This window comes from Chrysemys picta, chromosome 8 (genome assembly GCF_011386835.1).
Source record: "Chrysemys picta bellii isolate R12L10 chromosome 8, ASM1138683v2, whole genome shotgun sequence".
NCBI classification, from domain to species: domain Eukaryota; kingdom Metazoa; phylum Chordata; order Testudines; family Emydidae; genus Chrysemys; species Chrysemys picta.
The window spans coordinates 44,061,040-44,087,694 of record NC_088798.1 but is presented as its reverse complement, the minus strand read 5'-3'; the positions used below and the strand labels follow the sequence as shown (position 1 = coordinate 44,087,694).

At 40.6% G+C, this 26,655-nt stretch overlaps 1 protein-coding gene across 8 annotated transcripts in view; it reads left to right on the top strand.

Annotated features, from left to right (window-relative positions):
• The window catches only part of PTPRC (protein tyrosine phosphatase receptor type C), a 134,008-nt gene that overhangs the window by 94,732 nt on the left and 12,621 nt on the right, over positions 1 to 26,655 (top strand). For all 8 annotated transcript variants that reach the window (XM_065554388.1, XM_065554385.1, XM_065554387.1 and 5 more), the window contains 11 exons: positions 2,067 to 2,222; positions 6,956 to 7,149; positions 12,664 to 12,724; positions 19,481 to 19,589; positions 20,752 to 20,786; positions 22,967 to 23,076; positions 23,921 to 24,011; positions 24,131 to 24,207; positions 24,478 to 24,514; positions 24,979 to 25,076; positions 26,251 to 26,376. In XM_065554388.1, coding sequence (XP_065410460.1) covers positions 2,067 to 2,222; positions 6,956 to 7,149; positions 12,664 to 12,724; positions 19,481 to 19,589; positions 20,752 to 20,786; positions 22,967 to 23,076; positions 23,921 to 24,011; positions 24,131 to 24,207; positions 24,478 to 24,514; positions 24,979 to 25,076; positions 26,251 to 26,376 — 1,094 coding nt within the window. The remainder of the gene's footprint in view (positions 1 to 2,066; positions 2,223 to 6,955; positions 7,150 to 12,663; positions 12,725 to 19,480; positions 19,590 to 20,751; positions 20,787 to 22,966; positions 23,077 to 23,920; positions 24,012 to 24,130; positions 24,208 to 24,477; positions 24,515 to 24,978; positions 25,077 to 26,250; positions 26,377 to 26,655) is intronic.

Genomic DNA, 26,655 nt, shown 5'->3' with positions numbered 1-26,655 from the left:
GATAATGGGGCCAAATTAAAATTAAATAGGCCACCTTAATTCTGGCATTTCCTAACTTTGAGTGCTTGATTTTACAATATTAACCTTCTTTTAATGTAATTTTGTTAGATGTAATTTCTTAGGTTTTTCTAAAAAACTTAAAAAATAAAACAATAAAAAATTCATCATGTGGAATCATATTGAGTCACCAAATTGGTCATCAGCAGAGCTGTCTCGAATTTTTTTTTTTTTGAAGTCTCTGAATTTTTGGCAAAATATTTTGGCTGAAATCACAAACATTTTGGCCAAAAACTTTAATTTCTATTCAAAATGTGCTGCTTGTTTCACGTGAGATGTAGTTTGGGAGTCTTATGCTCCTATGATGCACCTGCTTCCCTCACTAAGAAGGGAGAAAGTGGTGTATCATGGAAGATATAGTACAAAGAGGGAGCCCAGCGTATAGAGCAGAATGAGAGCATAAGGAACCCGAACTACAGACCCCATAAAACAGTGTGGTGCCATTTTTAATCACAACTTTTTTTTCTGAAATATTTCAATTTTTGACATTTTGATAAAATATTGAAATTTTCCATGGAAAATCAGACACTTTTTGCAAAAAATGTTTAGTCAAAAAACCAATTATCCTTCAAAAAACAATATTGAAGGAAAATTTTCAAACAGCCCTAGTCATAAATAGGTTTGGGTTTTTGGATCTATAGTACAGTTGTCTACCACTTTAGCTGACTGAGTAGCTAGTAGCACTAGTAGGCTGCTATCTTAAATATGGACCAACCCCTAGAGAAAGATGGAGACAGTGGGTTTTACAGCTATTTTTCCAGTGGGTTTTACAGCTGTTTGCTAGACAGCAGAGAAATGTTAAGACTCCGTAATAATGGGTTCAATTCCAGGTTCTGGAGGGGAGAGTACTCAAGTGGTTACAGAATCTTCTGCCCCTGTCCCCTTCTGCTCTTATCTCTCCACCCCAGCTGCTGCCCATGAGTCCTCCTTACTGATATCCCACCGGCTTTTGCTCGTCTCTCCCTGTCCAACTCTTTCCCCACTATCCCCACCAGTGCTGACCCCTTGCAACTGCCCTCCCCAGCTCCTGCTCCCCTCCCTTTCTGCTCCTTCCCATGTCTTCCCACCTTTCCTGCTCCTCTTCCCTACTTCACAGCGCCTGCCCCTCTCCCCACCTTTTGTTCCTTTCTTCTCACTCACTTTTGTCCTCCTCTTTCCCCTTTCTGGGTAGCAAATGTGAAAAATTGGGACAGAAGGTGGGAGGGAGAGAGGTAAATGGCACCTATATAAGACAAAGCCCTGAATATGAGGGCTGTCCCTATAAAATGGGGATATCTGGTCACCCTACCCTTTTCTGGCTCCTGCTCCTTAACCCATCCCGCCGGGCTCCTATCCCACCTCTATCTGGAGCTCCTGCCTCTGTCCCTGTTGCCATGAATATATTCCCTCTCTCTCCCTTCTCCTCATTCTTTTGTACTGGAGTCAGCTAGCTTTCTCATTTCCTCCACTGTGCCTGGACCCAGCAGGGGGAGCATTAGGACAACAGAACAGACAGTCTCCCTGCCCTCAGTTATTGTGCCCAGCAGCCAGGAGCGTCAGTTGCTCAACCATTGAAGCGCTGGGCTGGAGCATGGTCAATCACTCTCTGGGGATGGCACATGCAGAGTATGGTCTACATGTAGGAGCTGTGAGAGGCTGGAACATGCTCAGTGCGGATGAAATTGTAAGCAGATTTAGCTGCCACACTCTAACAAAGCTGTCCTGAGCATGTGCAAACTGAGATTTTTCAGAAGTTTATGACTTGGTCAAATTTGGGTGCAAACTTTGAATAACATTCATAGTTATATTACATAGAATAAAAACATATATAAGGCATGTAGACCAACGTTTCAGAGCAAAAGATGACCCCAAATCTAGTATTGACCTTTGCTAGGAAAATGGATGAAGATGGATCTGTGGTCTGATCCAGTATAGCAATTCCTATATTATATTATGAAGTCTTAACTTAAGCTTTCTATGTATGTATGTATGTATGTATTTATTTATCTATTTATTTATTTATTTTACAGACAAAAATGTCAGTGAGACCACTTTTTCCTGCTCTAACTTACAGCCTTTCACACCATATCCTGTGTCAATAGAGGCATACACAAACAGCAAATATCTACCAACCACCACATTTTATGGGGATGCTGTAACTGCAGTATGGTACACAGGAGCATCATGTAAGTTTATGTATTTACTTACTTTTACTGAAAATTCAAAGAACTAATACACCTCTACCTCGATATAATGCTGTCCTTGGGAGCCAAAAAAATCTTACCGCGTTATAGGTGAAACCATGTTATATTGAACTTGCTTTGATCCACCGGAGTGCGCAGCCCCGCCCCCCCGGAGCACTGCTTTACCGCGTTATATCCAAATTCGTGTTATATTGGGTCGCGTTATATCGAGGTAGCGGTGTATATGAGAAGAAAAATATATTTCACTTTAGTTTCACTATTTCTAACTCGTTACTTTATACAACTTACATACAAATTAAAAAGAAGAGATGCTAGAAGATATCCTTGGTGTACTCCCCTAGAAACAGGAGAAATGTTAGTAAATTCTCCATTGCTTTTAGTTCCTACCCTAGCCATATTGCCCTGGTGTAGAGTTTCCAAAATATACAAAAGTCTTAGATCAATACCCATCCTTCTAAATTTTGCCCAAAGTTTGTCTTGGTTAACAGAATCAAATGCCATCTTTAGATCTATGAAGGCTACATACAATCTAGTACCCTTAACAACAATATATTTATAAACTATATACAATAAAACAGTTATTAGTTGTGGCTTTACCTGCCCTGAAGTTGGACTGCTCTTTGTGTTATAAATTAGCCTTTAAAGCCCATATTTCAAGTTTAGTGAGTAGAAATCTGGAATAAATTTTCCCTGCCACATCTACCAGACTAATAGGTCTATATGAAGCAGGATTCTTTCCGTCCCCTTTTTTAAAAATAGGAACTATGATACTGGACTTCCAGCCAGAGGGAACCCATTCAGTATAATTAATGGCAGTAAATAATTTAGCAAAGACTGGGGACCAGCAATCACGATTCTCCTACAAAAATTAAGCAGGGAGAAAATCTTCCCCTGGAGCTTTTTTCTGAGATTGGGCTAAAATAAATGACTGGACTTCACTGTCTGTTACTGAAGGCCAGCGTTGGTATATCAAAGAGATCATTCCTTATTGCATCAACTATGGCAGAATTAGATTAAAAAAAACTGGTTGAGGGGGATCATTAAAGACCTGGCCAAAATGTACTATCCAGTCTTCATCATTAATATGTGGTTCCTCAACTGGAGTATATCTACCAAAGCCCGAGACTTCTTCCAAAAAATGGAAGAATTTTTAGCTTTAGCTGCTACTTCAAAATCTTTCCACAAGGACCTTAAATATTATTGTTTTTATGATATAGTAAGCTTTGTATCCTCTTCTGGCAGCTACTAGATTTTGAAGTAAGTTGGGAGTGGGATTGCATCTTATCCTATTAGCTATATGTGCTAAAGCAGATGTTTCCTTCACACAGACCGCATAAAACCAAGGTAGCTTACCTTTTAAAGCATTTTTGGGATAATTAAAACCAAAATCAGTTTATTTAGAGAAAGTGGTTGCAAGGACTTTACCAGCAACTCGTATGATTCACAAATTTGAGATGATTCCTATTACTTAATAATTATGTTTCTAACACCAGAGACTTCCATCTTCTTGATAATTGATCACAAACGGCTGGGGTCCATTTTAATCTTTTACAACCATGTTGTTCCGAAGGGGTAATTAAGGTATTCTGACCCATCAGAATTATAACTCTCTCTCAAAGGGCACATCATTCATAATTATAGGCAGAAAGGTTGGTGGTTGCTGTCTGGGCAAGAAAATATAAAGAAATTCCCGTGGAATGACCAATTAATTATATGAATAATAATATAATCAATACTACCATCACCAGGCAATAAAATATAGGTAAAATGTTCTTCTCTATCCCCTACACTTCGTCCTTGTACAGGTATTGGATTTGATATATCTAATAAAGCCTTTAATTTTTGACCAGACCTAACCACCTGATCTCTAGAGTTTCGAGGGGGAAATTAAGAAATATCTTCAATGTTTTCTTCCCCTGATACTGATTTTGTTGGAGGCCCTATTTGAGCATTAAAATCTCCTAAAATAATTAGATGAGCCATTTGGAACTGAAGACCTACCATATGGTTTGAGCATTGGCCTGCTAAACGTAGGGTTGTAAGTTCAATCCTTGAGGGGGGCCATTTAGGGATATGGGGCAAAAATCTGTTGGATGATTTAATTGGGGATTAGTCCATTAATTTATATCAATTTGCACATCCAGGCATTCCCACAATGACTCAGAATAAAATGGGGAGGATATTGGGCAAGAAAAACATTGACTATTAAAATTTGGAGATCAGGAGAAAATGTTAAAAATATAGCCTGAATGCCCTGACAATTTGGGTATGTCTACACTGCAATTAAAACCCCTCTACTGGCCCATGCCAGCTGACTCAAGCTCATGGGGCTCGGGCTAAGGAGCTGTTTAATTGACATTTAGGTTTGGGCTGAAGCCTGGGGGACTCTAGAACTCTGTGAGGTTGGAAGGCCCCAAGACCTCGGCTGCAACCTGAGCCCAAATGTCTATACCGCAATTAAACATCCCCACAGCCCGATCCCCATGAGCTGAAGTCAGCTGGCATAGGCCAGCAGAGGGTTTTTAATTGCAGCGTAGACATAACTTTTGATTCTAAAGGTAAAATCTGGGCTTTCAGGTGTAAGGAAATCAAGGTGGCAAGTCCTCCTGATATATAACCCCTTTTTGATAATTGACTTCTTCAATGGAGATAGGGTTCAAAACCAGGAAAGACTGATGTCAGATTTAGCTAACCATGTTTCATATAAAAAGAAAAAATCAAATCAAAAGTTTCCAAAAATGTAAAAATCTTCATATAGTTAATCTTATTTTTATATTGGGACATATTCCAGGACAAAAATATGTAAATTGTTGTGGTAAAGGCTCTCCCTAGTAGAAATTGGGAAGGAAAGAAATTGGACAGTCTTTGCCTTGAAGATTATTTGCACCCCCTTGCTCCACTGCAGTCTAAATTAACTGATTTCTTCTCCAAGAAGCAAACACCCCTGCTCACCACCAGGGTTTGGAACACAGCAGTTCTGATTCTCCTGACACTTTTGAAGTCTGGGGGGAGGATACCCCAGGAAGTATCTTTACTGACTAAGCACTTTATGGATAAGGATCTTACAGATTTAGAACTTATGAACAGCAGGAGCAATAACTACAAACCTATATCATCAGACTTGGTGGATTATGACCCTCCTTTTAATTATTCTTAATTCCCATTGGTTTTATCTTTGTTGAAATCTCTTATGGAGGAGCTAGTGAGTAGTAAGAACTCTCCCTTTGAATTTAAAATTTTTTGGGGGTGGATTATGGGAGGATGCATCCACCATCCAAGTCTGATCTGGAGAAGGAACAACCTAAACTATAGATAATTCAACTCAGATCCTGGCGTGGCATTGGTTGGGGGCTGGAAGTTTCTCCTGGGCTGGCTCTCCCGTTCTCTCCACCCAGCCTCTCTGGTGTCAAATTCAAAACTGCTGGAGGCTCTCCTCACAGACATAGCACAAGCATCTGGCAGTCAATCAGAGTTGGTTCCCTGCCCTGCGAGGGCAGCAGGACCCAGACCTAGGCACTCGATATTGGTTTCAGTCCCCTCCCCTGCTAGGCGCTGGATGTCGAGGCCCATATGGCGGCAAGGTGTGTGCAGTGCTGGGAGGTCCCCCAGCGCTTTCAGTCTTCTGGCTTGTCTGTGCTGTCAGTTAGGCAGCCCTCCCCACAGAGCATTCACAGCCCAGAATTTCATCCATAGTGAATGAAGATTTCTGCAACCTTTCATTAGCAAAAATAAATAAATAAATAAATAACCCTAAATGTGCTTTTATGAAAAAAATAAAAAGTAGGGTAAAAAAAAACAGACACGACTTCCTGCCATGTTTTTCTAAATCAGTGGTTCTCAACCGGGGGTACGAGTATGCCTGGGAGTACGGAGAGGTCTTCCAGAGGGTATATGTCAACTCATCTAGATATTTGCCTGGTTTTACAACAGGCTACATAAAAAGGAGTAGTGAAACCAGTACAAACTAAAATTTCATACAGACAATGACTTCTTTATGCTGCTCTCTATCCTAAAATGTAAGTACAATATTTATAGTTCAATCTGATTTATTTTATAATTATATGGTAAAGATGAGAAAGTAAGCAATTTTTCAATAATAGTGTGCTGTGACACTTCTGTATTTTTATGTCTGAATTTGTAAGCAAGCAGTTTTTAAGAGAGGTGAAATGTGGGGGTAGGCAAGACCAATCACTCTCCTGAAGGGCGACAGTAGTCTGGAAAGGTTGAGAACCACTGTTCTAAATCACTTTATCACAGAATATTTACTGGGAGTTTAAGTATTTTTTTATAAATGGGAGTTATCAAACTTACTTGCACACACATGGAGAATGTCTTTGTCTGTGAAACAGGATCTTGTCTATAAGAGTATCCCAAATGGAGAATCATAGGAGGAGGAAGTGATGCATTACTGTACCATTTATCCTTATATGAAGGATCACAGGCAGAGCTCTTCTATCACACAGTCTCCTACAACAGTCTCACTCCAACTTATGGAGGTACCAGTTCAGCAAAGGACTTAAGAACATGCTTAACTTAAAGCATTATTGACTTTGTTGAATCAGGAGTGGAGTTCTTCTATGTGGTGAAATATAACAAATGTATCAATGGTACAGAGAGATAGTGATTAGTGAAAAATATGGGTGAAACCATAATGGTTAAAATGTTTGGTTCCAAAATATTAAAATATAACATAGTATCATTTCTTCTATAAACAGACCCAGCTAAAGTGATTATTACCGAAGCAGAATTGATATCCAATAATGCCGTCATCATTAAGTGTAAGGAGCAGTCTATAAATGGCGCAGATAAAATATTCATACTGGTATGGGAAGGAAAGTCTGAAAATAAAACAGACAAATGTGAATTTGAAAAGAAAGATCTTTATTATCTGAAACAATACAACTTTAAGGTAAGATCTGTATTTAAAGAGCGAGAAAGAGTTCATTGCACCACAAAATTATTGGTAGCTGCAATTTTTTTGTTTTATTGTATTCATGTTTTTATCAAAAATTTCCCTGCTGTGGTACATTCTTTTCTTAGTAGAATTAATATTTTACAGTTTTAAATATTTTTAAGTGTAACAATTACTGATGACAATTCACAACTGCACTTCACTGGTTATTTTACATTTCATACTGAGTAATACCCAACTTATATAATTTTCATGATTTTCAAAATGGTGGAAGACTGAAAGGTACGTGTGTGAGTCAGAACATAGCCAATGTTTGATTTGTAAAGAAAGAAGCGCTAGGGCTCAAGAAATAACAAGGGCGTCCTCCACACAGCATGACCTTGCAGACCCCTCGTGTGCAAGGTTACATCTTGCACACCACTGACAAAAGAGGTGCTGAGACTGCGTCTTAGCATGAAAAGAAGTACAAGAGTGGAGACTCAGCAAGCCCCAGCACAAATTAAACTCTGAATTTAGGTTACGCGGGTAATCCTTAGCAAACACATACTTTTAGATTCTTTACTAATTTTTCACTGTGGACTCTTGAGATACTCAAGATCTATTCCTGATATTTGTTACATTCTGAGGTTGATGAAGATGACTCAGCGATCAGATCCCACTCAAAACATCAGCCCCCAGCCCCCCCAGCCCCTGAGACAGGCTCTTCATACTTCTCCATTGAGCCCTCACCTTTCAGAGAAACATTCATCTTCCTGTTGAAACCATGTCCTCCTTCTGAGCTCTCTCTCAGATAAAGTTTTCTTTCTCCTGCCTCCCTCTAGTTCCCTCCACCATATTCCTCCCTTCCACTATAGGCATGGATGGATATCCCCTCCTGGCATTTTATCTTTGCAGCATTTATCACTCTCCTTATAAAGCCTGTATACTATATCTGCCACTTCTCTGGAGCATTTCCAGGCCCTGGTAGCTGCTCCTATATGCTAATTGAGCTAAGATGGTACCTAGTAAGTGGCTCAGAGTTTGGTTTCTTTCAGGAACCAGGATCTGCCCATTTTTCTTCATTCCTCTCCTGCCTTCCTTTTGTCTTGCTAAGGAAAGGCAGCTTTAGACAGTGGATGCTAATCTCCTGTTTAGAGATTGTTCGCTCATTTTATACTTTGAACTCAGGGACATTATCTAAAAAATAACAAGAGGGCCTGAAATTGCCCTAATGATGAGAGCAGAGTGCAGGCCTCTTGCCAAGTCCTCCTGCACCACCAGCACTAATCCCCTTCGTTTACACAAGGACTCCGCTTTGCTTCTGGAGGGGTTTCTAAGAGAGGCCCATGATTTAGCCTGTTCAGCCTGATCCTCACTGGGGAAGTCAGAAGGGTCTCCTAAGTAGCAACAACAGGATTCTGGCTGTGGGTCTACTCAAGAGTCAGAAGAACATAAGAATGGCATACTGGGTCAGACCAAAGGTCCATCTAGCTCAGTATCCTGTCTTCCAACACTGGCCAATGGCAGGTGCCCCAGAGGGAATTAACAGAACAGGTAACCATCAAGTCATTGGAACTTATGTTTCCGGCATACGCACAAAGAAGTTGGATAAAAATGTAAATACTCTTGCCCGAATGTTGCAAAATAACACCACTTTATTTCTTAAATTCAGAACGATAACTCACAAGAACCTGAAAAGAGAGAGAGACACAAAGCAGGCAGCTCTCTAAAACAGAGAGGCACAACTCACCCCACCTTATTCTAGTCAGTTTGTCTTTCCTGATGCATGCTTCCCTACAGAGCCCATCAGCAGGCAAGCAAGAACACGGACACCCTTCCTTCCACAACTCTTAAAGTCATTGCTTGCAATTCCAGCGTAGTCCTTGATACATGACAGAAATGGTTGTGGCTTTGTACATTCAGCATCTGTGACATCCCTGACCCCCTCAGAGTAGGATAAAAGGAGTAGTTTCCTGTTTATCTGGTTTAACCAGATTTTCATTAGATCCAAAACAGAGCCTTTTGGGCTTCCTCTCGCCAATAAATTTCCTTACCTTGCTCTCACTGCTATTTCTGCTGCCACTCCTCAAATTTCCACTTACTATGTATATTCCCTGCCCAAAGAGTTGTTCTTTTCCCAGCTCCAAAGCTGAACTTCTAGAGATCTTCATTCTCTTAGTCCAGAGAGTATGCATGGACACTAAGGATGGAGATGTTCAGTTGTATGGTACGGAGGCAGAAATACCAGTCTCTTCAGGAAAGGTGGCTGCTGTGGAGGGAATGTCCTTATCAAATATATACATGTAGCTAGCACTCTTAAAATCTCCTCCTCTACTTTTTTTCAGGTTTTGATTTGGTGGGGTGTGCCCTGATACAAGTTTAGCTTTCACTAAACTAAGTTTTTGTGTGTTTTAGCTCATGTGCAATCTCAAGGATGCTGGCTTATCACCCAGTGATCTTCACTGTTCCTCTAAAAGTCAGTGTTAGCCCTAACGAGACCTTGAATAGCAGAACAGATGGTGCTTTATGTATGAATTTGAGGTGACTACAGCCAATTGGGATCCTCCACTTGTGCTATTTCAAGCTGACCCAGTTTTTCACATTTACTAAAGAACCCTTAAAGATCCTGAACAATACCATCATCATAACCAACATAATACTACTATGGCCCTTCATGACTGTTTAATGCTTAAAGCAAGTGAAAAATATACCATCACTGGTAGTAGCCCACTGGGCTATCTAATTGCAGCCTTGGCTTTCTAGTCTAGAGCATTTCCAGTTAGCACAGAGCCAGACAGCTCAAGAGAAAGCCTGTCTAGCAGCTGTTAAGCTGAAGAATCTTAAAAAGTAAGACTGGAAGGGACCTCGATAGGTCATATAGTTCAGTCCCCTGCACTGAGACAGGACTAAGTATTATATAGACCAGGGGTCTCAAACTCAAATGACCACGAGGGCCGCATGAGGACTAGTGCATTGGCCCGAGGGCCGAATCACTGACACCCACCCCTTGCTGCCCCCGGCCCTGCCCCCACTCCACCCCTTCCATGAGGCCCCACCCTTGCCCCACCTCTTCCCGCCCCTTCCCTGTCCCTATTCCCCCTTCCCCGAAGTCCTCACCCCAACTCTGCCCCCTCCCTGCCCCCAGGGGGCGCAGGAGGGTGCGGGGTGTGATGGGGGCTCAGGACAGGGAGTTGAGGTGCAGGAGGTGTGCAAGGCACGGCAGGGGGCTCAGGGAAGGGAATTGGGGTGTGAGGTGCAGGAGGGGCGAGGGGTGCAGCAGGGGCTTGAGGTGCAGGGTGTGGCAGGGGGCTCAGGGCAGGGAGTTGGGGTGCGGGAGGGTGTGGGATGTGGCAGGGGGCTCCGGACAGGGGGTTGGGATGCAGGAGCGGTGCGGGTCGCGTGTTTGAGACCCCTGATCTAGACCATCCCTGACAGATGTTTGTCCAGCCTGTTCTTAAAAACCTCCAGTGACAGAGAATCCACAACTTCCCTAGGCAATTTGTTCCAGTGCTCAAGTACCCTGATAGTTAGAAAGTTTTTCTTAATGTCTAACCTACATCTCTCTTGCTGAAATTTAAGTCCATTACTTCTTATCCTGTCCTCAATTTATCACTCTCCTCTTTATAACAACCTATTTGAAGACTATTATCATATCCCCCTCAGTCTTCGGTTCTCCAGACTAAACAAACTCAGTTTTATCAAACTTGCCCCATAAGCCATATTTTATAGATCTTTAATCAGTTTTGTTGCTCTCCTCTGGACTTTGTCTAATTTGTCCACATCTTTCTTGAAGTGTGATGCCCAGAACTCCCTCTGAGGCCTTATCAGAGCTGAATAGTGTGGAAGAATTACTTTTCATGTCTTGCTTACAACACTCCTGCCAAGCTAATACATACAAGGCATGCTAACACAAGAATGCAAAGTGCTACTTCCTGAAGGAGGAAAAATTCAGTGAAGAGGCATGGTGTGAACAGGGCCGGCTCCAGGCACCAGACGAGAAAGCACGTGCCTGGGGCGGCACATTGTAAGGGGCGTCATTCTGGCCAATTTTGGGGCAGCCAAACCAGCCCTGCAGGGGCACAAACTAGCAATCCCCACCGCTCACCGTGCCGCTGGGCTCCCCGGGACGCGCCACTCCCCGCTGCCTGCACCGGCCTCCGCCTCCCATGCCTCTCTGAGCCCGGCCCGGCCGAGCCGCCTTTAAAGGAGCAGCTGAGTCAGCACCTCCTGCAGCCCCCGGGGGCTTTGCCTGCCCGGCCGGGAGAGGCACCCCAAGGCCGGAGGGCTGCCCACAGGCGAAGGGAGCGGGTGGGTGCCGCCCTTCACCCTGCTGCAAGCTGCCCTCCACGCGCTCCCTGCGGCTGCCATTTTTTTTTTTGCTTCGGCAGTCCGGCCGCCATTTTGGGGGTTTTTTTTTGCCTGGGGCGGCAAAAAAGCTAGATGCGGCCCTGGGTGTGAAGGCAGAGAGGGGAATGCATTCATGGTCCGCAGCCACCACTGTCAGTTAAGACCTTATCCTTTGAAATTGTTGGCTCTGCCACGGACTTTGTGACTCCAGGCAAATTACTAAATCTCACTGTGACTCACTTTTTCTATTTGTAAAATGGGAAAAATGCTTACTTAGGGCCTCATCCTGTAAGGTGCTGAGCACTCAACTCCGATTGAGATCAATAGTTTCTGAGGAAGCTAAGCACATTATAGGATTGAGTGCCTAACTCCTAGGGATGGTGTGAGCCTAAATTTATGAATAATGTTTATAAAGTGGTTTGAGATTCTCTTTTGGGAGATGCTATAGTTTTAGTTGAAATCAATTATATTTTGCAAAACTAAAGGCTGCATTTAAAAAATATTATATTGCATAAGAATGCCTTAAAATCAGAAAATGCATGCACAAAAGGAAATGTAGAAAAATATAGTATTTGGAAATTACATGCACATATTGCTTTTTAACATGGTGTATAAATATGAGAGAAATTGTGTATATGGAAAAAATTTTGCACTGTGAATCCTGTACGGAAATTATACATTTGGAATTTTATTTAAGAGCACATGAAAGAGATTCCAAGTTGCTTTTGACATTGTATACTTTATATTTACAAAACTGCATTAAAGTATTACACTATTTATTGGATGATGATCCGTTTTATAAAATATACTTGTCATATTTACCAAATAACCAAATAAACTATAATGTTCTATTATATATTGCACATCTACTTTCATGTTAAAATATATATCCATGCAAAATGCGCCCACATTATGATTGGTTATTTCTAACTGATTTTTTTCAGAGACTTTGTAGCCTAAATGCTATTGATATATTACCAAAAAGGTTATTTTTAATAGTTTGTATTGCAATGCACTGCTTCATTTTACTAGCAGCCATATTTAAGAGCTGAAAAAGATTGGGGAACAGATCTTCAGCTGGTGTAAATCTGCATAGCTACTTAGAAATCAATATTTTAATTTTCTGGACGCACTTTTGCTTAATACAAATTAACATGATGAATATCTTCATTTACCTCAATTCAGATTTATCTGTACAATGGAGCATTTAGAGGGCCTTCTGAAGAAGGCCACATAACAACAAAATGTAAGTAAATATTTTCAATGGACTAGTCAATGTTTTTATTTACAGACTTGTTTACTTGTCATTGAGATGGCACACAATGTTAGTGTGCCTTTTAAATTCTGAAGCTGTCGTAATTCCAGTATTTAGGTGACTAGTTCTTAGTCACATAAAAAGTTGTATTGACTATTCATGTGAATAAATATTTGCAAAACACTTAGTCTAACTTATTATTGAATGCATGCAAGACTTAGCTTATTGTTAAAACATGATGATGAAAAACACCAGTAAAGTATAACCATTTCCCTAACCCCTTTTGAGTTTAATGAGTCAATGGCCCTCAGCACCATACAAGAGGTACTCAACACATAATAGGATCAGATATTGTGGTCTTACAGCACAATGCAAATTATTTTATATATGCATTATTTATTATTTGCAGAGAAAACCAATTGAGTTAATGAAAAATGATTTATTGGCTTATATAGTGTGGGATCACTGTGCTTACCTATGTGATGGAATGCAGAAGCTATCCTGTACCACCAGTATTACAGTACCATTTTATTTAGAGAGAGGTTCAAGACATAAAATTCAGCTCTGCATCCAAAATTCCACAACATTCAGGTGTATTTGAATCTGGGGCTTTGTCTCAGATCCATCACCATTTTTATTAAGTAAGTAACTGAAGAACAGATTATACACATGAAATTTTGGTGGGAATTTAGGTGGGTAGAATGCAATTACTCAAGTTGGAATATGGGCAAGACACTATGGTCTTGTCTACACTAAAGAACCCATTTGTAATTAAACCTAGTTCTATTAGACTAATTAAAGCCCTAATTGTTCAATGTGTTCACGTTAGCCAAGCTGAATCATGTTAAGAACTCTTACAGGTTTTTCCTATGTCCACAATAGCACTGTCCTAAACCATTTCACGTGTAATGTACTGTGAGTATCTATCCTACAGTTTGTGGGACACTTTCAAGAAACAATGTATTGTGAAAGATTTGAGAAGGCCACCAGTGCACTGTGAGACAGTAGCAGGTGCACGAGTTTAATCATTTCAACTCGTCTGCATCCACATTGGCAATAAAATGGTTCAGGCCGAAAAGATTCAGCCTGGGGCAAAAACTACACCAAATGGTATTTAGCACACTTATTAACTGTTTGTCTTTGAAGCATTGTGTGGTATCCAACGCAAAGTTTGTCATGTCGGGTGTCTTCGGAAGGCGCATGATGCACTGAGCATTGTTGTTATAGTAATGTTATAGGTTGTAATTTCATGTATATAGTTATGAGGTTGAAAATGTATCCTCATGGTTTAAAACAAGCCCAGGCAAAACTGTCCAGGAACAGAGGGGCAGTTCACACCTCATCAGGGCATGTATGTGACAAACCCAGCCCAGCCTCATAGGAACAAAGGACACTGGCCTAGGCAGCAACAAAGGATCTGTTGGATTCTCGAGTGAGTCACCCCCTTCCCTTGGCAGTCAGGGACTACGATGAGGTAATGCTCTCCTGACCCTGAAGGGTGGCAGGGCAAAGCCAAGAGGGAAGAAAGAACATGATAAAAGGGAGAGACGTTTGCCATGCTCTTCCTCTCTCTTCCAACTCCATCTACAGACATCACCACCAAGCATCTGAATCACTGATCAAAGGGGAGAGCCTGGCTGAAGGGCAACAAGCCAACCTGTGGTGAGAAGCATCTAAGCTTGTTAGGGCACTGAAAGTGTTAAGATCAGCTTAGAATGCATTTTGCTTTTATTTCATTTGACCAAATCTGACTTGTGCTTTGACTTATAATCACTTAAAATCTATCTTGTGTAGTTAATAAATTTGTTTGTTTATTCTACCTCAAGCAGTGCATTTGGTTTGAAGCATTTCAGAGACTCCCCTTGGGATAACAAGCCTGGTGCATATCAATTTCTTTGTTAAATTGACAAACTCATATAAGCTTGCAGCATCCAGCCGGCATAACTGGACACTGCAAGACGAAGGTTCCTAGGGTTGTGTCAGGGACTGGAGATATTGGCTAGTGTCATTTGGTTGCACAATCCAAGCAGCTTACATGCCAGAGGCTGTGCGTGAACAGCCCAGGAGTGGGGGGTTCTCACAGCAGAGCAGGGTAAGGCTGGCTCCCAGAGTCAAGGATTGGAATGACCTAGCAGATCACTGGTTCAGATAACACCAGCGGAATGTCAAAGTGGCGCAGCGAGCAGGGTGTATATGCAGGTTGTTACCCCAAGTGGAGTTCACACTTTGAGCACTGATATTTGTGATTTTAAGTGGGTCTTAAGTGCAGTGGCTAAGAACAGTCAGGAGGAGGTCACAGTTTTGTTATTTTCTGTTTGCTTATTTCGGGGAAGTAGGAACAGAAAAGCAGGAAAATGAGTGAAAGCAGTGAAGTGATTGCGAAGTTGGAGCTTTTTAGGCTGCAGGTTGCAGAAAAGGAGAGGGTGCACCAGAGATTATTGTAACTGAAAGAACTGGACGTAAAAGAAAGAGAGAGAGAAAGAAATCATCAGCTGGTCCTTCTATAGAAGCAGAACCAGAGGCTTACGACCCCAGTGGCTCCCATCACTCCAAAAACCCGCAAATGGGAACACTTATGTACTGCATATAGTGAGGAGGGCTGAATATCTAACCACCTTCGAAAGGCTGTGTGTAATACATGAAATCCCTGATGATAAGAGAGTTCCTACCCTGATTGCGAAATTAACTGGTAAAGCTCAAAATGTATTCAATGGAATGCCTATTGAAGATGCTTTAGACTACTGTAAATTTAAAAATACTGTTTTGCGAAGTTTTCAGATTGTCCCCTAAAACATAGAATTAAATTTAGGAATCTTAAAAGGGATATTGGGATGAGTAATGGGGAATATGTAAACAAAATGAAAGATTTGTTGGGAAAATGGGTGAGGGATAAGAGGTGGCAAGTTTTGAAGGAATGCTTGATCTTGTTGCTCAAGAGCATTTCCTAAGCATATGTAAGGCTAATGTAAAGCAGTGTCTATGGGACAAAGATGTAAAGACTGTGGATGAGATGGCTTTTTTTAGCTGATGCCTTTGAACAGAATCAGGCGTCTATTGAGGGCAGGCCACAGAAAGAGGGGTTTAAAACTGGTGGGAAGGGAGGATCCCATTTTGCCCCTCGGAAGAGAAAAGGGGGTTGGGAACCTAAACATTCTCCTATCCAAAAACATCCCTCTACTGGTAACTCCTATCCCAAATCTCCTGTAAAAGCAGAAGACCCCAAAAGATGCTATCAAGTGTAATTCCACTGAGCACCTGAGGAATAAATGTCCTATGCTAGAAGGAAGCAGGCAACCAATCGCTCATGTTAGTTCTGCTGCCCTCAACACAGAAACCACCCCAGGCAATCGAAACCTTTCATATTGGTTTGTGAGATTAACCTCTGCAGAACCAGACATGGAGCATGTTAAGGTTGTTGAAATTAATGGCAAGGAATACTTGGGGCAGAGGGATACAGGGGCCCAGATCTCTCTGGTTAAGCAGAGTATAGTCCCAAAGGCCAGTATGTTACCTGGACAAATGGCAGAGATTGTGGGAGTGGGCAAAAGCAGATTCCTTGTACCACTAACTAAAATCCATGTTGTTTGGAAAGCGTTTTGACTGTAGGGGTAATAGAACACCTCCTAGTTGACCTGCTCCTTGGTAATGATTTTTTCCGTGTAGCTCAGGTTAAAGTATTTGCCTGCAGCAGGAGGGAGTTTTATGTTGGGATGCCCGAGGGGAAGGAGAAGGTCTCAGGAACTGCTGAATGGGAGAGAGTCTCCTTGATTCTTCTGCAGCAGGGGGAAGCCACATGCTTCCAGGTGGGAGGGTGGTTGAAACCAACTCCTACACTGCAGCTGGAGGCAACACCACATCAGGAAGGGATGGGGGTGTAATGCCTGCGAGGGAGCGAATTGTCCAGATTGTGAGCTGCCAGCAGGTTGCAGCTGAACCAGAGATAAACCTGGCACTAGGGAGCATAGAGAAATGTGTTCCAGAGGAGAGCCCAGAGATGGGGCAGGGAATCTCAGAAACCACTGAGGTGGGTGAGGATTCCTGTGACTCTGTAACACCGGGAAGCAGTGTGTTTCCAAGCATGGGAGGGGCTGAGACTAGCTCCTTTCCAGAAGAAGGCAACATGCTCTCAGGCGCAGGGGCGGGAGAGGTGTTGTCAGTGATTAAGGAAACTGTCCCAGTTGTTAGCTGGCAGAGTTATGTAGTTGAACAAGGGACAGAACCCTTCCTAGGGAGCCCAGAGAAATGTATCTTAGGAGGGAGGCCAGGAGGAGAAAACTGGGGAAGGAATAGTGGGGGTACAGGAATGTTTCCTCATTAGTCACTTGGGGCAGGATGCCCAGGACACAAGGAGGGTGGCTGGGTCAGCATCTGTGCACCCAAGCACTCAGCCTGTGACCCAGGTTTTGCGAAGGAACTGTGTAACTGACTGACTTCCTGGAGGGGAGAAGTCACACAGCTGACTTCTCAGGGACAGAAAAAGGGGTGGTGGAGGGTACCCCAATCCAGGTCCCTGTTTTTCAGGATGCTATTTCTGATAAGTTTTTGGAAAGTAACTGTGTCTCTTTACATCAAGATGCAGCTCCAACGCCTGTGACAGCAGAGGAGTTGAGATCAGGAAATTGCCAGGTGGTAGTTTGTGAGAACACAAATGACCCAACTGACAGAGAAGGGGGTGTTTTCCTCCAGGCTGATGAAAGACAGAGATCAGTTATGGAAAGCTGTTGGGAAAAGGTGAATCTGATCAAAGGGTAAACACACCTAGCCCAGAGAGCACAGATCACAGCACAATCTACACCAAATGGTATTTAGCACACTTATTAATGGTTTGTCTTTGAAGCATTCAGTAGTAGAACACATGGGCAAGAGTTGACAGAAAAGGGACAGGCAGGTATATAGGAATAAGAGGATCAAAGAGTGTGACACTCTGTATCTCGGGGGAACACCCTGCACCCCGTGTTCATCTTTATAATATGATTGTGTGGTACCCAACACAAAGTTTGTTATGTCGGGTGTCTTTGGAAGGCTCATGATGCACTGAGCATTGTTGTTATAGTAATGTTATAGGTTGTAATTTCATGTATATAGTTATGAGGTTGAAAATGTGTCTGCATGGTTTAAAACAAACCCAGGCAAAACTGTCCAGGAACAGAGGGGCAGTTCACACCTCATCAAGGCATGTATGTGACAAACCCAGCCCAGCCTCATAGGAACAAAGGACACTGGCCTAGGCAGCAACAAAGGATCTGTTGGACTCTCGAGTGAGTCACCCCCTTCCCTTGGTCAGTCAGGGACTACGATGAGGTAATGCTCTCCTGACCCTGAAGGGGTGGCAGGGCAAAGCCAAGAGGGAAGAAAGAACATGATAACAGGGAGAGACGTTTGCCATGCTCTTCCTCTCTCTTCCACCTCCATCTACAGACACCACCACCAAGTGTCTGAAGCACTGATCAAAGGGGAGGCCTGGCTGAAGAGCAACAAGCCAGCCTGTGGTGAGAAGCATCTAAGGCTTGTAAGGGCACTGAAAGTGTTAAGATCAGCTTAGAATGCATTTTGCTTTTATTTCATTTGACCAAATCTGACTTGTGCTTTGACTTATAATCACTTAAAATCTATCTTTTGTAGTTAATAAACTTGTTTGTTTATTCTACCTGAAGCAGTGTGTTTGGTTTGAAGTGTTTCAGAGACTCCCCTTGGGATAACAAGCCTGGTGCATATCAATTTCTTTGTTAAATTGACAAACTCATATAAGCTTGCAGCATCCAGCTGGCATAACTGGACACTGCAAGACGGAGGTTCCTAGGGTTGTCTCTGGGACCGGAGATATTGGCTAGTGTCATTTGGTTGCACAATCCAAGCAGCTTACATGCCAGAGGCTGTGCGTGAACAGCCCAGGAGTGGGGGGTTCTCACAGGAGAGCAGGGTAAGGCTGGCTCCAGAGTCAAGGATTGGAAAGACCTAGCAGATCACCGGTCCAGATAACACCAGGGGAACGTCACAGAGGGTCAATCAATAGAAATATGAAATTGGCTGCTATCCAAATAAAATGTCAAAGACTGACATAGCAATGGGACATCCCAAAGAAGAATCGAACTGGAGAATTACAGAGTGGAGGAGGTGGAAGATTAGATGCGTTTCAGAAATAAAAAGTCTGTATTTAAGAGGTTGGGACTCGTAGCAGGACAGGAATGTTTGAGAGGAAATCCTTATCAGAAGAAAAGGATAGAGGGCCAGATTCTTGGCTCTGTTACAGCTCCTTTGTGCTGTTCTGGGAATGCAAAGCATCAAGCTGTCGCAGGGAATATGTCCGGGGAAAGGGGGTATGGTCTGAAAGACACAAACACTAGAGCTAATCAATTTTTTTTTTGATGCATAGCATTTTTTCTCAATATAAAATAGCTGTTGGACAAAAATGAAGTTTTTAATGGATTTTTTTCATTTTTGTCAACGTTTTGTTTTTAGATGAAAATTACAAAGCAAAATGAAAATTTTAATTTAAAAAAGTATTTTGTTTTTCAGATATTTTCCCTTTCCCCTCCCCTCTTTCCAGCAGAAATTTTATATTTAGATTTTTTTTCAGAAAACAAAACAAAAAAATTAAATTATATTTCACAAATTCCAACCAGCCCTTCTAAATACATGTGAACACACACAAATATAATATAAAATGAGTAAAATTGCTATGCTAATTCTAACTGTTTGTTCAGAAATTACTTATTAATGTACTCACACCATGATTTTTGTTGATAGATAATTCTCAAGCCCTGATTATATTCCTGGCGTTCTTGATTATTGTGACATCAATTGCCTTACTTATTGTTCTGTATAAAATCTATGATCTCCACAAAGAGAAATTAAGGTAAGTCTCCTTTTTTTAGAAGTTGAAAAATCATTTTGAAGGTTTTATAAAAGAAAGTGATGATGTTTTAAATATATGGGTTAGCTATTTCATTTGATATTTGAAAAAGAAATACCTCTGCCTTAAAAAAAACCAAGAAAAACTAAATAATGGATATTTTTAGTGGCTTGCATGGTAGGAGGCACAGTATAAGAATCTAATATAAGAGAACAGAATATCTATTATTTAATGTTATTTAAGTTACCAAAGAGCTGGTCAGATAATTGACAAATAAATGTGCTCAAAGGCAGCCCCTGTTCTGCTGTTGGTACAGCTGGTACAAACAGCTTAATTCCCTCCCTGAGACAGGAAGGCAACTCATCGAGCCAGCACATTAACTCTGTTAGAATACCCTTGAATAAAAATGAATTACTCTGGATTCATCAAACACAAGTTACTGGGCTTACTATAGGAGTAATTGGATTTAATTCTATGGCCCCTGTTATACAGGAGGTCAGACTAGATGATCTAACGATCCCTTCTGGCCTTTAAATCTATGAATCTATAAAGGTTTTCTATAAACAGAATTCTTGCCAAACCATGAGAAATAAATATTCAGCATTTATATTTTGTTTTTATATGAGCATTAGGTTGTATCTGGCTTTCCTTAGCGTGCACAGTGATCAAGGTGCTATACAGACTTTTCTTCCAGGTCTATGCTAAAACAGAAGATTTCAGAACAGTGTTAAGGGATCTGGGGTTTCATGCAGAAGTTTGACCTCAGGTACCTAATGGAAAATCAGAGGGCACAGGCCAGAGCTCCACTTATGAAATGGCAGCAGTGTTCTAAAACTGAGGTCAGTCCTCAGCTGTGCCAAGCTCATGCTCAGCTTGGCTGAAGATGGGGAGGCGAGTGTGTGTAGTTATAATTTGCTCTTCCACCTCCTCTGATCCTGGGACCACTAGGGGACTCCCATATGATATAGGAATCCCTGGCTGCCTCTGTCGGGCAACAAAGTGCCGTAAAGGGAATTTAACCTGGTTTGAAGATCTCTTGGCACTCCTCCCCACTCCCTGTTGTCCTATAAGACTCTACATTTATTTAATTAATTGTATCCTTTAATTCATTGTAATACATAGATTGCATTAGTTGAACCTTAACAAACACTCATGCTTTTTACAGCAATTCAGGTGAAGATGTGGTGCTTGTTAAGAGGGGTAAGTACATGTTCCATATAAGATATGTTTAGTAAGTGGAAATAAGATATTAGCGAAATATCTTATTCCAGCTCATAGCCATCTATATTTTAGATGGCTAAAGTCTAATTAATGTACACAAATTAGATATTAACACAATCAAACCTTGCCCAGGCCAAAGGTAGAGGTCAGTGAATATTCTATACATGTTATTTAAGTGAATGATTGCAACTTTATTAAATGTTGGGAAAACTTGGAAAATCTAATATTTATTATCTTGACAGTAAAACTATTTCTGTATCTCAAACAATGGCCATAACAAAATACAGAAAGGGGCTTCAGAATACCTCATGAGATTCATCTCTCAAGTGAACTCACCCCAAGTAGACCTTAACATGATCCAAGAATTGAGTATAAACAAGAGGTGCCTCAAATCTGTGCTTAATTATAAAGGCCTTTCTGGATGCCCTATGCCTAATACCTTGCACACCCTGAGTTTACCAGCAATTCCTTACCCCCCTGAAAAATGGGAAAGGAAGAGCCACGGATTGGTTTGGCAGACAGTACCAACTAATCCCAAATTAATTCACTGGGAACAAATAGTTTTTATACCAGGGTCAAAGAGTTTAAAAACAGTTATGTCCGGAGATTGCTCCATTTAGTATGGGAAGTTGTTCTCATTAGATGGTGAAAAGTAGTTTGATTGTGTTGACTGGGATTATCTGTAATAAATTTGGGAAATTTGGGAAATTTCTTGTATGAACTTGTATGAACTAATGGTTTCAATTCCATTTTTTAATTTGCAAAGGATAACTTGACAAGGTTGCCCATTTTTGCACCCTCCTTGCTCTTCCTGTTTCCTTCAGCTCTAGCACCCTGAGTAATTTCTCACAGAGAAGCAATAATATGAAGAAATTACACCGGAGACAGACCTTTTGCTGTTTTCTGTGCAGCTGATATTATTTTATTATTGATTTAAAAGAAACCAGAATCCACTTTTCTATGGGCATATTGAAAGATTATAAACTTATTTCTGGTTATAAAATTAATTATACTAATTGGAACATGGCACTTTCACAATTACATCCATTTGTCCTGTTTCTGTATGGAATACCAAAAACATTTAATTTAAATTGGAATCAAAATGCACAAGGACTTAACTTGGTAATTAACGATAACTCAGGGAAGACCGAATCATTTTCACATTAGTTTCTGACATTAGTGTAATGGTTACTGTTACTGTGCATAACACAGTAATATAATTTATTGCCGCTAAAAATACTTAATTATTACTCAAATGTAAGTGGCAGCACAATCTAACCATTGTCCCTGTTTGGGTTGAAGTGTCTCGTGCCAGGTTCAGATGTTGCTATGGCCTTACTAGCAACACACTCACCACTTTCCCAAGAGCTGCTACTTCTCTGTACACAGAAGGTACAGAAGTCTTAGAATAATAGAAATGTAGGGCTGGGAGTGACCTCAGGAAATCATCAAGTTCAGCCCCCTGCACTGTGGCAGGACCAAATAAAGTTAGACCATACCTGACAGATGTTTGTCCAACCTGCTTTTAAAAACTCCATTGATGGGGATTCCAGAGCCTCCCTTGGAAGCCTATTCCAGAGCTTAACTACTCTTATAGTTAGAAAGCTAGTAGTATCTAACTAGTATCTAACTTTAATATCCCTTGCTGCAGATTAAGCCCATTACTTCTTGTTCTACCTTCAGTGAACATGGAGAAAAATTGATCACGGTCCTCTTTATAACATCCCTTAATATATTTGAAGACTATTATCAGGTCTCCCCTCCATCTTCTTATCTCAAGACTAAATCTGCCCAGTTTTTTAACCTTTCCTCATAGATCAGATTGTCTAGATCTTTTATTATTTTTGTTCTCCTCTGGACTCTCTCCAATTTGTCCACATCTTTCCTAAAGTGCAGTGCCCAGAAATGGACACAGTCCCTGTGTGCAGTGTTTCTTTGACCTGTCTCCCGCTGGAAAAGTTCAGTTGCTTTGGGGGCTCTGTTTACTCACGTTTGAAGGGGTGGGACTTGGTGCTATAAACATATATGGCTTACTTTGATTTAATGTTTCTGTTCTCGTTAGCTAATCTTACTGTTTAATAAATGTATTTACTGAGATTTTATGTACATTTTTAAAACCAATACAAATAAATATCAAATATATGTCTGTATATTTAAAGATGACGAAAAACAACTGATGAATGTAGAGCCAATTCCTGCAGAAATGTTGTTGGAAACCTACAAGAGAAAGATTGCTGATGAAGGAAGACTTTTCCTTGATGAATTTCAGGTTTGTGCCTAGTCAGAAATATAACACAAATCCCAAACCCAGATATTATGGAACATGCCATTAAAAAGAATCTGTCACATTCAATAACCAACCCCTTTTGTTTTGTGTTACAAAACATCTAAGATTAAGAACCCCTCGCCTCCATCTCAGAATAGCCAACAGGCTGGTGAATAAGACACTTATCTGAGAGACCTGGCTCTGAATCAGGTAGAGCCAATATATGTCTACCATCTCAGATGGGTATGTACTCAGGACATCTAGTCGCTTGTAGTGCCATGGCTACATTATATTTTTAGTGTGCTAGCTTGATCGGAGCTAGCGCTGGTATGTCTTCTCAAACTTGGAATTATATCCCCAGCTTAAGGTGTATACACAACCTCAAACTGAGCCAAGGTGGTCACAATTGCTGTGGGCTTTAGGACCACTCCATTTCTAAAGATTTTACTTTTATGAATTGAAACTAGAAGTGTATTAATTATTATTATTTTATTTATTTGTTTTGTGGTAGTTTATAGAAGCCCCAGTCAAGGACCAGGGCCCCTTTATGCTGCATTTCAGAGCAGTTTTATTAATTTCTGTTCAGACTAGAATCCAACATGGAGCTTCTTTATTAGTCTTTTGAGGGAGAGAGAAGCATTTTTTGATTATATGGAAAATTATATTAATCTTTATATAACTTAATATTTGTTCAAAAAGCTAATCAGCATGAATCATAATATTGTGAATAACAGAATGTTATCTTCCAACTGCCATTAAGAACTAATTAACAAGTATGTGAATTTTCTTGCCAGTTGAAGTTATCTAAAATGTGTTTTGTGAATAAAAGAAGCATTATATTTTACAGAGCATTCCCAGAGTTTTCTCTAAGTTTTCAATAAAGGAAGCACGCAAAAACTACAACCAAAACAAAAATCGTTACATTGATATTCTCCCTTGTAAGTACTGAATGCGAATTCCATACATTGTGTAAATACTTCATTGTTTTCGCTTACATCAGTATATTGAGGCAACTTGGTTAATAATTCCATTACATTGTTTTAAATTATCTAAACAGATGATTATAACCGAGTTGAACTGTCAGAGATGAACGGAGACCCAGGATCAGACTATATAAATGCAAGCCATATTGATGTGAGTGACTTCTCTCAGTAAAATTTTTGATGCACAAATGAAAAATGGTTTATACGTGTCCCATTTCACGCACCAAATGCATTTGATTGACTCTTCTAGTAGTGATTGTTTCCACTTCTTTAGTTCTATCTTTATACTGTTTAGTACTATTGGATTGGTGTCCATATTATTGTGCATGTTAAATATGTAGATTTCTGAAGTGACAAATCTTTTCACAATCTTCGTCTGCTATCTTTAAATGCTTAGTAATGATGTGTATTTTTAAAACAGGGTTTCAAAGAACCAAGGAAGTATATTGCTGCACAAGGTAAATTTTTACTTTATTTTGTATTTAATTCTTCACCCAATTATCCTGTAATCAAAGTGGTGGCGTCAAACAGTATTAATATATTTAAACAAAAATTGGATGGCCAGCATATGTGGAATTTAATAAATAAAGCAGTGTTTGGGGAGTTATGACCAACCAAAGAAGGGAATTTGAGGAGTGCAGAATGGACTTTTTTCAAATTATGCTTCATACATATTGGCTATAAGTATTTGCTTTATTTTTAAACTGGGGAATTTTTGCCCTTCTCAGCCACACACCAATAAAGTTTTAAAAGTATGTAGAGTAAGATGGTGGAATCGTAATTAAACCATTCAGTCTATGGCTAGTATTGCATGACCTTTGTATGGCTTCTGAGCCATAATAGGTATGGTAACTATGTTCTAGTCTTTCTGTGTTTCCTAATTTTTGGGAACAGATCTCTTATCAAATACCTTATCTGCTAGGCCCCAAGGATGAGACCACTGATGATTTCTGGAGAATGATCTGGGAACACAAGGCAACAATTATTGTTATGGTGACTCGCTGTGAAGAAAATAATAGGGTGAGCATGATATATATATACACACACACACACATTAACCGCAGTATACAGGAGGTTACTCTGCTGTGGTGAATTATGTTATTCTTTTTTCCTTTAAATGTTTTCTCTGCATTCAAGTATTTCTTTTGAATCCTTGTTCATTCTTGTTTTTACTCTCTATTTGTGATAGAATCTCAGAAATTGAATAACATTAACAAGCCTACATGCTTCTGTCTTTTAGACTATTTGATCAGCAGCATTCTCAATAATATCATCTGACGCACTGCCCTAAGGAATAGGGAACTACATTTCACCTTCTTGCAGATAAACCCGTAAGAGGGTATAACTTGCCCTCAAACTCCCTGAGTTAGAATTTGCTGAGCTGCACTAAAATCTCTCTCCCTCCCCCACACCCTTGCAGGCCTGTCACAACACTTAGTGAAAGAGGGGATATTCTGTATTTGGGACTTTCCTCCTCTCCCCCGAGCATCTTGTCCTAATGTCCTGGGGATGTCTCTACAGTTCTCTGCCATTTTGTTTTGTGCCCTCCTTTTCCTACTTCTGAAACCAAACTTGGAAGCAGCGATTAGGAGAGTGCTCACCACCCTGGGAGGGCCACATGTTTCAGATGCAGATGGGAATATTGATATTCTGATTGTTTTAAGAAGCAGAGCTGGCTGGCAGCATATATGTTTGCAGTATAGCCACACTGCTAACAGGAGTGGAAGGGAATTTGGGCATGAATTGCGAGAGGGGTTGGGACATGACTATTGCATCTGCAGCTATGTATATTCACTGATTAGAAATATAAGTAGGAGTCACAGAGTGAGCTGCAATCTTTACTGTAGCCTTCAGGCAGTGACAATGACTGTGCATGGACTGTGCAGCTGTTTTGCCCCTGCAGTTAGGTTGGAGGATAGGATTCCTTCCCATCTTGTTCTCTATGTAAATCCCTTCAGGTTTTGTGCATGAGGCCAGAATCTGGATCTTTGGGTTTTTGAATGTTTAACGAAAGCAGTGGTAATCTCTTTAAGGGATAAACTACAGTATTTATCGGAAACTGAAATTGTACTGAAGTATTGGTTATGTATTTTATCTTGTGTTGATTTTATTTTATTTCAAGCTTTCTTCAGAACCTAATTTCACTGTCACTTTAATATCCTGCTTCTAATCCATTAACTTTGTATTTTCATAGAACAAATGTGCCCAATACTGGCCGACAACGGAGAATAGCACTGAAACTTTTGGGGACATTGTTGTGAAGAGCAATGAAAGTAAAATGTGTCCTGACTACATTATTCAGAAACTCCATATTACAAATGTGAGTTGTCTTATTAATGTGAGAATAATTTGAATTGGTCTGTATAGTTGGTATAAAGAGACTATTATCAGAGATTCTTCCAGAACAACAGTGACAGTTACCATTTTCCCCTGTTTCTACCAAGCAACACAGAGCTTGAGAGAACACCTAGTAGATGATGTGTAATTTCATAGGGCAAATATGAATTGGAAACTTATCTCATTGCTAGGATTTCCCTCTTTACTGTGAGCCCTATATTCTCAACAGGAACACCAGTAATTTCTGTTCTATAAGCCAGCT